This window comes from Onthophagus taurus, chromosome 7 (genome assembly GCF_036711975.1).
Source record: "Onthophagus taurus isolate NC chromosome 7, IU_Otau_3.0, whole genome shotgun sequence".
Lineage (NCBI taxonomy): Eukaryota > Metazoa > Arthropoda > Insecta > Coleoptera > Scarabaeidae > Onthophagus > Onthophagus taurus.
In genome coordinates, this window is record NC_091972.1 from 16885543 (window position 1) to 16896768 (window position 11226).

At 34.6% G+C, this 11226-nt stretch overlaps 1 protein-coding gene across 1 annotated transcript; it reads left to right on the plus strand.

Moving 5' to 3' along the window:
• Positions 1–20: 20 nt before the first annotated feature.
• Positions 21–5086, plus strand: LOC111413731 (intraflagellar transport 52). Its single transcript, XM_023044824.2, has 8 exons — positions 21–138; positions 202–326; positions 3615–3829; positions 3886–4116; positions 4179–4330; positions 4394–4538; positions 4595–4698; positions 4772–5086. The coding sequence occupies exons 1-8, from the start codon at positions 124–126 to the stop codon at positions 5045–5047; spliced, it is 1263 nt and encodes a 420-aa protein (XP_022900592.2). The 5' UTR covers positions 21–123; the 3' UTR covers positions 5048–5086.
• Positions 5087–11226: the final 6140 nt, after the last annotated feature.

The window sequence follows — 11226 nt, forward strand, 5'->3', positions numbered from 1 at the left end:
TTTATTAATTGATTTCAAACCCTAATGTTTGATTTCAGCTCCATCTATTTTATGCGGCATTAAGCTTCGTAACGTTGCTATGATACAAACGCTGTTTTACTGTCAACAACAGTAATCTTAAAAATGGCACCAGTTGAGGTGAGTTTGTTTACATTTCTGAAAATATTTTATTTGTTATTGTAATTATTCAATTAATTTCAGGAAAATAACTTGGTGGAGAATAAAAATACTATTATATTTAATAATTCCAAGGGGGAACTCTTTAAACTTACGGAAAATTATAAAATATTTCAAAGAAAAGTGAAGTTATCTTGGAAAATTATTATGTAAGTTTTTAATTATCATAATTCACTATTTAATACAATTTTCAGATTGTATTAACTTACTAATTTGTAATTGTACTTACTAATTTTACCTTACTTTAACAGATTTTTTTAAACGAAGATCCACTAGTTTGATTATTCTCTCATAGATGTCACTATAATTGACATTGTGTTTTTAACCAAACAAATTTAATGCAAGAGCTGGTCTTTTAAATATAAAACATATAAATATTGTCTATATAAGCAATATAGATGTACATTTCAAACTTCCAGTTCATTCCTGTATTCAAACTAAAAGACTTTGTATTGTTACCATGGTAATGCCAACTTTTTTAGTAACTAAATTAAAACTAAAAGCCGCGAAGTAGGTCCTTAGAGTTTCTAATTGCATTAATACTTGCTTGTTCGCTGTGGATTGCGTAGTATTGTGCTAATACTATGAATGACAAATTTTATGGGATACTTCTTAAGGAGGGCTTCATGTTTCATCATTTCTGGAAAGAGGCTTGCTGTTGCTTCATCTATTAGTGCCATCAAGTATCTAGATTTCATCGCCACATAAATATGCCAATAGCTAGATTTAATCCAATAATTTAACGTAGAATTTGGCGACTGCATATTTTATCTTCACAATTACTACCGTAGAAGAGGAATTGAATTGTCAGGGCTTGATGATGTCCTCTTGGAGCATTCTTTCAACACACCAATTAATGATTTATTTAGGTTGTGTTGATAAATGTGTGAGAAGAATCAGAAATGTTGAAAAAATAATACCAACTTGAAATAATTTCTAGTAGTTCTTGCGGTGGATCTATTATTGTTGACGTGAATTCGATCTTTTCTGGGAACTTTATAAGATTCAGAGAAGTTCCTTTCTCAACACAATAGACGAAGTAATTGAAATACTATCTACTGTTTTGTACTGTGGCAGAGATAAGTAACGGAAAAGAATTCTGAAGCAAGAATAAGATCATAAGAATATACAACACGAATAATTAGGTTAAAATATGAAGATCCCTTTTATTGATTGCCTTACTATTAGGAATAACGATGAGTTTATCAACGCGGAGTTAGAGACAACACATCTGAAAATGTATCTTATACACCAGAAGATCATATTTGTTAAAAATTGTCGTTTTTAAGATCCAGTGCAAAATTTGTATAGCTTATTATGTGGGTACTACATCACAGTATCGGAATGAAAGATTCAACCAACGAGAATTATTGAATCCGATATCTTGACATTGTCTGGGAAACTAAGGGAGCTTCTAAATCTTTGCTAGTAGACCAGTAATGTCTCATTGATGGTAATTTATAGATGTACCATAAACTGATTAATACCAAAGAAAGTTAAAACTACCCGTCTTCTTAGATTTAGTATCTTACCTCTCTGTTATCATCACTTCTATGTGGCACTTGATCTTCTGTTACTAATGTTGAATTTTTTTCATTTTAAACCTTCAACAACTTCTTCATCCATGTTTTCTAAATCTGCTTGGAGGCTATAGTTCAATGGCGTATCCTCATATTCTGCTCTCTTTGGAGATAGTATACACTCATGTTGCACTAATAAATATAGTATAAATAATAGTAGACAGCGCATAATAAGTTTTGCCCAAACTTTTGAAAAACATGAAACAGTTTTAATTATTTTAGTAGGTACATTTGATAAGACATTTTTTGAAAGGTGACGGTTATATCTATTATTCCACTGTTATTTCAGGTCAAATGCTGAAATGGTTCATTGTCCAGAGCTTCTGACCGTTATGATAAAGGCGATGACTCAAAAATTGCTAAAAGGCTAACTTTCAGCCGCATAAAAACTTCTGCTATTGTATAAAATGTGCCTTAGAAAAAAGAAATTTTCATTAATAGTATGCGGACAGAAGCGTTACAAAACATTTATGTTTAGATTCAACAATCCGTAGCCGTGTCTGTGTTTGTGCTTAGTTGAGGATCAAATTCTTTCATTTTCTTCGTTTTCTTTGCCGAAACTTTTTTGAGATGCTGCGAATCTCTACAGAGTAAACCCGATTCCCCTTTGCCTTCTAGTTCAATACTTTACGTCTAAAAATCTATGGGTGCTTTCGTTTTGGTGTGATCAAACGTTAGTCCGTTGCCATTCTGATTAAAACTGCTGTGAGTTGATTTTGGAATCTCTTGTGCATGAGAATTATGTGTTTTTCGTGAATGCCGTGTTTTATCATCCTTTGTATAAGACAAAAGTATCGTCAGGAATAATGTGAGGGTCGAACGACTGGGTCCCAGTAGGCCTAAAGCCACTCTCTATGTTATTTGCTGCCCACGGTAATGTCAACGGTAATCACCCTTCCTCAAATTGCAGGTTTTGTTCCTATCACAGAACAACCATTTTCAAATGACCATTTGTAATACAAGTAATACATGGGTTGTATATCAGCACCACTTCTCCGGCTACTATAGGTCAAAGTCATTAAGTTTATACACATATCCTAGCTAAAACAGTTGATAGTCTCATTAATAGGCTTTTCTTGCACTTACCTCCGGATGGCGTTGCAATAATTATTGCAGATACTTTCTGCTTGCAGACCGCTTTGACATATCGAATTATTTATCAGACCAAAATTGAACACAGTAGTGCAGAATTGAATACAGTACGCAGCACTTGCAGTGTTTGCATCCAGATGAGATGATGCTCCATCAAATAGTAGCACCACTTCTCCGGCTACTTTGTGTCCGGTATAGTGGTTAAGGTATTTGATGAAAATATCCGTTGTCATACAGCACCTACCGATCATGACAGTTTCTTTCATCAAATTCTGGCCATTGAAGATCACCATAAATGAAATACCTGTACCAATCCCATTATACATATAATTGCCGCATGCAACAATTGTTACCATTTCTGCATGCTGTGGTGTACTTTTTTATACATGTCCTTGCTAAAACAGTTGATAGTCTCATTTAATAGACTTTTCTTGCACTTATCTCCGGATGACGTTGCAAGAATAATCGCAGATACTTTCTGGCAACTTTGATATATCAAATTGTTCATCACACAAAAATTAAACGCAGCAATATGCAAAAACTTTCTTGTTATCGATCCATCTTTGTTATCGTCCTCCATTTCCGTACTAAGATATAGATTGCAACCAAGCTTTCTGACCTTTGATCCACTCTTAATATGATCGCGTAATGTTTTCCTTAGAATTAAGCTGTTTTCTCTATCCTCAATATTATGCTTTTTCTGAATCACTTATACCCATAATCACTACCCTCGTAAAAATTTACTGATTTTCCTCTTCTTTTTAGAAATAAAGAAGAAGTATCTTCTCAACTCCTTAAAAATGCAAACTTAATAATTTTACCTGGACCACAAAATCCGTTTGATGAAAGTGAATTAAACTCATTAAAAACCTTTATAAACGAAGGAGGAAGAGTTTTAGTACTCTTATCGGAAAGTAATCAAAATGATATAAGTAACATAAATATTTTGTTAGAAGAATATGGAATAATTCCAAATTTAGGTAAAGTAAATAAAAATTACTTAAAACCATGTTTAATTAATCTCCATTAAATATAGATACAGTTATTAGAACACATTATTACAAATATTTTCACCCTAAAGAGTGTTACATCGGGGAAGTATCGATTAATAATTCGCTAAATCGAAATAAGTCTAAATTGAATGTGATCTATCCCTTCGGATGCACATTAACCGTAACCAAACCGGCTGTGGTTGCATTTACAAGTGGGGCTACTACGTTTCCTGTTGATCGACCTCTAGGAGCGTTATATTATAACCACTCTACAGGTAATTTTTAAACCATTTCGAATTAAAGTCGATATTTTTGTTTCTAATCAATACGGTTTTAGGAGGCAGATTATTAGCAATTGGTTCAGGTCATATGTTCGCCGATAAATATATCGATCATGAAATGAATGAGAAATTTCGTGAAATGATTTTTGATTTTCTCCTAACAAATGATTTAATTAAAATTGTTCTATCCGATCATGATGATCTTGATGTAAGTTTCAAATAAAATTATTAAATTCAAAATATGATGTCATATGCTTGTTGGATTGGTTAGGTTTGGGATTATCACATCGTGCCGGACACATCAGAATTGGCCGAACGTCCGAAACTTTGTTTAACGGAAGCAATTACACACACAGTTTCCGGGGACTATATGAAGCTGTTTAATCGCAAGATGTACTCCATGAACACGGATTTGGGTAAGTTTCTATCCGACCCCCTTTAAACACTTGTTACACACGCACTGGTCCGGTAGTTCCCGATGCCATTAAAGTCTACGAGAAGCTGGGCGTGAAACACCAACTCCTGAAGGTCATAAGTCCGAATTTCGAGGCACCTTTACCGTCTCTCCAAGCGGCGGTGAGTTTCGTGTACACCGATCGAAAAAAAAACAAGAAAATAGGTGTCGTGTAACAATTTCAATTTCGTGTAGGTGTTTCCGCCGTCGTTTCGGGAACTAGCACCACCTCCGTTGGAACTATTCGATCTGGACGAGGCTTTCAGTTCGGTGTTTTCTCGACTCGCTCAGTTCACTAACAAGTACTTGAGTACAGGTTCGGACAAGCAAACCGAAAAGGAATTGGAATTTTACATCAAGGAGGCTTCGAAGATTGTTAGATTGGATGAAAACATTACGGATGCTAAAGAGATTTTGTATTCGGCCGCCGTTCAATGTGCTTATTTTAAAAGTATGGATAACATAAAATAAATTTAAAAAATTTACTTTTAAGATGCACCAGTTAAGACATCGTTGTGTTTTATTCGTTTAACCTGTTGCTGAGAAAACCGTTAAACTGTGTCGTTGCAGTTTAGTGCAGCCTCCTTTGGTCCAGTATTGACCCCTGACCTTGACAGATGGTGACGAAGGGTTACGAAATATCATAGACCCTATTTTCAACTTGTTTTGAAACACTTTTTCCAAACTATCCTCAATTTCTTTTGTTAATCAAATCTTTATAAAAAAAACTTCCCACATAATCTCGAAGCAATTAACACGTATATCCCAAAACGAAGAAAGGAAAGATATAGGGCGTCACCATTACCTTGGCTACCTCTGTAACTACGGTTCCCCTCGATTCGACGGTAGCCGACTAAGGTGGTTAAGTAGCCCACGGTGTCTGCTTAATTACATCCGGCTTCAGGCGGACAGCGCCATCTGTCGGGTCGCGACAGGCGGGAGGGATCCGAAGCTGGCGAAAGGGGGCTCTCTATGCGACGACATCGCTGTTGATAGCTCGTCGGATTTCGAAAGCGACGGTGGCGGTGGCGGGTCAGCTGCACCGACGCCCAGCAATTAGTTAAGTGTACCGAGCGCACCGTAAAGGGCCACTCTGACATTTGACGTCCGAATTCAGTTAGCCGTAGACTTTACGTGACGATTAAGCACTTTCTATCGTGCCTCTATTAATAGATGCCCCGATAAATGAAATTATGTGGTTATAATAAAAATATATTTATTTTTAGAACATACATAACTAAAACACCTCATAAATATAGACTTAGATAGAATAGATAGAAAGCTAAATTCTGAAGGAACTACTTCCACTACTGTTGTTGGAACCTCATTGAAACTGCCAAAAAAATGATTTTCAATGCGCGATCAATTCGTCTGGTACTGAATCTTCCAATCCATAATCCTAACTCGGAGATGATGGTCGGAACCATAACAAGACTAAGATTCTTGCAAAGTTTTTATACAGTAAATCTTGAAGGAGAACTTAGATATGTAGTTGAAACTTCATTAAAACTGCCAAAAAATGATTTTCAATGCGTGATGAATTCGTCCGGTACTGAATCTTCCAATCATACAATCCCAACTGGATGATGATGATAGGGACCATAACAAGATTAAGATTCTTGCAAAGTTCTTATACAGTAAATTCTGAAGGAAAACTTATATATATAGTTGGAACCTTATTGAACCTGCCAAAAAATGATTTTCAATGCGTGATCAATTCGTCTGCCACTGAAGCATTCAATGTGTAATCTTAACTGGATGATGATGGTAGGAACCATAACAAGACTAAGATTCCTGCAAAGTTCTTAAACATTAAATCCTGAAGGATAACTTATATAGTTGGAACCTCACATAATCAATTCGTCTGGTGCTGATTCGTCCAATGTATAGTACGGATGTATAGTCTCGATGATGATGGTAGTAAATCCCGAAGGAGAATGCTAGTTCATATTCGATTACGGTCAATCATGAGACAATGGCATCGATTTTGAGGTATTCCGGTTTTGATGATAAGTCTACCCGCTTATTATATGATTTTCTAACACATAGACAACAAGCCGTATTTATGGGTGATGAACAATCTGAATATCATCACACTAGTTCGGGCGTTCCACAGGGTTCTATACTCTCGCCTTTGCTTTATGCTTTATATACATCAATCTTTAACCAAGGGGTTATGCATTGCAAGACCCATTTTTACGCCGACGACACGCAAATATACTATTCTTTTCCGGCTCATGATATAAAACAAGCTTGTGTGCGAATGAATAGTGATCTAGAATATTTGCGTGACACCTCAAGCCGACATGGACTTAAAATTAATCAGAAAAAATCAAACGTTATTATGTTTGGTCCTCAGAAACAAAAACAAAAAGTCATTAATGACTTACAAATTTGTGTAAATAACGAATTACTACCTATTAAAAAAATAGTAAAAAACTTAGGCATTTTAATCGATGAGGGCCTTACTTTTAATGAACACGTCAATAAATGCGTTCAAAGAGCTTACAGTAACTTTAGAATTATTTATACTAACAGAGCCTTTGTTAATCCTAGTGCAAAAGTGCACCTTTGCGAATGTTTAGTACTATCAATGTTTAATTATGGCGATGCATTGTATGCACCCTTTCTGTCCTATACATTGAAGAGGAAAATTCAAAAGGTACAAAACACCTGTATCAGACTAATTTTTGGGTTGAAACGCAGAGATCATGTCAGCTGTAAGCTGCCGGTTTTAAAGTGTTTAAACATGCAGATGTGAAGAATGTTGCATGCTGTAGGTTTTTACCATAAATTACTCACTCTACATAAACCAGCGTATCTAGTAAAAAAGTTGTCTTTTCGAGGTGACGTGCACTCGGTTAATGTGAGGTTTAAGGGAAGGCTACCTCCACCATTATTCCACACTATGAGTTTTAAAAAATGCTTCTCATACCAGATATGCAAAGTAATTAATGAGCTCCCTTCTGGTTGCGCATTGACAGAGTGTGGGTCTGCCGCCACCGCCAGGAGGCGCTACGCTGATTTTCTGTTTGAGCAGCAGTGTTCGCAATACCTGTAAATCTCTTAATAGTCACAGATCTTGCTTTTGCGTTTGAATGTTTTTGTAATCTTTTTGTTCTACCTAAATTTGTTCTTAATTTCTGGGTAACCCTTTCGAGTACTGACATGGTATCGATAACGACTTGTTGTGGCCTTTGGTAGTCTTCACCTAAGCATTATATGTTAAAACTTAGTAGTTAAAACTCTTGTTTTGTTTATTGCTTTATACCGTTGTCGCGATTCTTTTTTTTATATTTAACACGCTATACTGTTTTTTTTTCTCTTTATATACTTTATGGTGAGGTGGAAGAACAATATATATTGAACCTCACCATAAGATTAATCAGTTGTTTATTGGAAACCATTTTTAGTTGTTTATTCTGAAGTGTAGTACATTGTGATCAATAAATATTATTATTATTATTATTATTTGTGAGTCGCAAAACAAAACGATAATTATTAACAATTTTCTTTGAAATTTTGGAACAATAAGTTATAAATTGAATGACATTCTACAGTTTGAATAATGAAAATTTTGCACTTCCACAAAGCAATAGTTATCGGAAAAAGATTTAATGGTTGCAAATAAAATATTCTTTCTAACTGCTGTACAATAAAAATTTATTCAAAATTGAAATAGGTTATAGGGATACGCCATATTGTAGTACCTCGCTTGCAAGCGACTTGAACTAAACTTAGGATGGAAAATCTATGACTTCGCCTAATTATATTATGTTAATACATGGCTTCCTGATATGGAAATTTGATGATATATAAACTTAAATTCAAAAATATTTGATTAATTATATGAGAAAATCTAAGAACACACTATATAAATTCATAATAAACTTGATACTACATATTATCTACTCACAGTTCGCATGATATGTTAAATAATTCTTAAAATTTAAATTTTGAACGGTCAGATCTGATTTTTGGAAGGTTTCTTTTTGATCCTTCACTTAAGGACAAAACACAACGCTCCTTTATGTATCTCTTATTTAAACTTTATAGCTCTTCCAGGTTATGGCACTTGTAATCATTTCTACAATGATTTTGCCGCAATGACCTCAGATAGTGCGAAGAATTTATGACTGTGCCTCTTTAAGCCGAGGTCGTTTGTAGTCGAGGCGATACAAGTGATGCCATATCCATTCCATTTGATGACGTTCTGTGTTAATGTGAGCCTGGGTGTCCTGGTTTATGTAAATACCTTTTATTTTTTCTTGTGATTATCTTCAATCCTGTTCACTTGGCGTATCCCTTCTGTTGAAAATATGCATATTCTGTTCCCGCTTTCATACGACTCATAATGTTCACATCGTTTGCATCTACAGCCAGTTATACTGTTGTATTCAGTAAATTTTCTCTTCCAATATCCATTTGACTTATGACGAATCAAGTATTAGATTGAATAGAGCCCGTTCACATGTTTTAGTCCACGTGTTACTCTAAAAGAATCTTTTAGTTTATTGTTTATTCGCACCCTTGCTACTGTATTCTGCATTGTAGCTTCTATGAACCGTTCAGCTTAGTGCATATTCTTCCATTAATTGCTTCGAAATTTAGGAAGCTTGATTTTATTTTGATCGCTTTCAACAAGATTTTTGTGTGAGGTATTAGTCTTATCATACCATAATGGAAGCAATATTTAGCACTTCTTATTGGAATAGTAATAATAGTAAGAAAATAAAATATAAAATAGTAATTTAGTCAGTGGGGTTTTTTCTTCTACCGGAAAATGAATCTGGTCGTCCTCTATCAGTGTAAGAATTTCCGTTCGCAGTTGGTCTGAACCTGACACTTTTCCATTCTTAAACTTAATCAGTCAGTACATATGTATATCACTTTAGGTTTAATTATGCCTGAGCCCTACTGTCCTTTTATATATTCAAGGTTAATTTCCTTCATCTTTGAAGGATATAGTGTTTCCATATTTCTTTTTTCATTTCTGTGACTCTTTTCCCATTGTCGTCATACAGCACATTGAGTTGTTTACCTTTACTGGTGCTTGCGACTTCCTTGACTTTTTTGTCATGTTTTGCTTATAACTGTTCAATTTCGTCATATATTTGTTTATAGTCTTCTTTCGCTTCCCCGGATCTTCGTGTGGTTTATTCAAATTTAAAATTACTCTTTAAAAAAAGATCACGGAAGCATGCTACTATTCTCTGGATGTATACTACAACGATTAGTTTATTATTTTCTCGGCTTATTGTGTATTTATACTATATTGTGTACTTATTTTTGACATACCTTATACTACTAACTATAGTCTGAAAGGGTGAATAAAGGTGATTTGATTTGATTTGATTTATTGGTTGTGTACATCATTCTTTCCTTTGAAACATCTTCTTTAATCCATGAGATTAAGAATTTCGTTAGTTATCTATTCTTGCTATCCTTTGGAACGGCTATCGAGGATTCCAATAAGGCGAATTTAACGTCGCACCATATTTCGTTCACACTTTTATAGTTTAAATTTTTTTTCCTCTTTATTCTTTTGAATTTGATGTGCATTCGGGCCACTAGGACGCTATAATATATTTTGAGACACTAATTGCAACACCATGCCTATGATTATCTTTATTTCCAATAAAGTACAGCATACCTGTCTTTGTTGGAACTTGGTCTACATTTATCCATTTTATTCCACTGACACCCAAGATGTTGTTCTTTTACCAGCAATATTAAATCCTGTTCTAGTAGTATCTAGTCTTTTTCCAGCAGGATCAGATCTTCTACCAACAGTTAGTTGTCTTTTTCCAGCAGAATCAATTCTTTCCCCAGCAATATCTAGTCCTCCTCCACCAGTATCTATTTTTCTTCCAGCAGTATATACTGTTATTAGCAGTATCTAAACTTCTGCGAGCAAAACTGTCCAACTGTATCTACCTAGCCATTAAATTGAATAGGTATTGAAGAATTATTAATTAATAGTCCGTTAGAAAAAAATGTTGAAAAAGCAAATACTATGATCCAAATCTAAATTTTTATGATGTTATCTAAAGATGAGGTCACCAATTTATAACACCGTTTAGTTTGGGAAAATCGTTTCGTGATACATATTTGTTCATTGAAATCTGTTCTTGATACCTTGATTATATCACCAATTACAACAAGACAAGAAATATCTGGTCATTTTCCATCACTACCTAAGTGTTTAATTACCAGTGAGTATCTAGTCTTCTGCAAGCAGTATCTAGTATCCCATTAGCAACAACTAGAGTTCTTTAAGCAGTATTTAGTCTTCTATCAGTAGTATCTGGTCTTTTTCTAGTGTTACCTAGTATTTTATTAGCTGTATCTAGTCTTCCATTATCAACATCTAGTGTGTATCTGATTTTCTGCAGTTAGTATCTAGTCTTCTTCAAGCAGTATGTAATCTTTTGTGGTATCTACTCTTCCATTAGCAATTTTTAGCCCTGTATCACCAGTACTTAGTCTTCTACCAGTTTATCTTTAGTTTTTGCATTTCGTTTATTCCATTATGCATTTTTTCAGGTTTATATTGCGATCATAAGTTTCGTGTCCCAATCTTTAACTTGTCTGTTTTCATAGTTTTATTCATCGCTGTTTCCCAAGGAGATGTAATTGGGGAACTTATT

Coding starts and splice junctions, on each gene's coding strand:
- LOC111413731 (XM_023044824.2), top strand. Junction 4,539..4,594: donor CTCCATGAACACGGATTTGG/GTAAGTTTCTAT, acceptor CTGGTCCGGTAG/TTCCCGATGCCATTAAAGTC. Junction 4,699..4,771: donor TACCGTCTCTCCAAGCGGCG/GTGAGTTTCGTG, acceptor AATTTCGTGTAG/GTGTTTCCGCCGTCGTTTCG.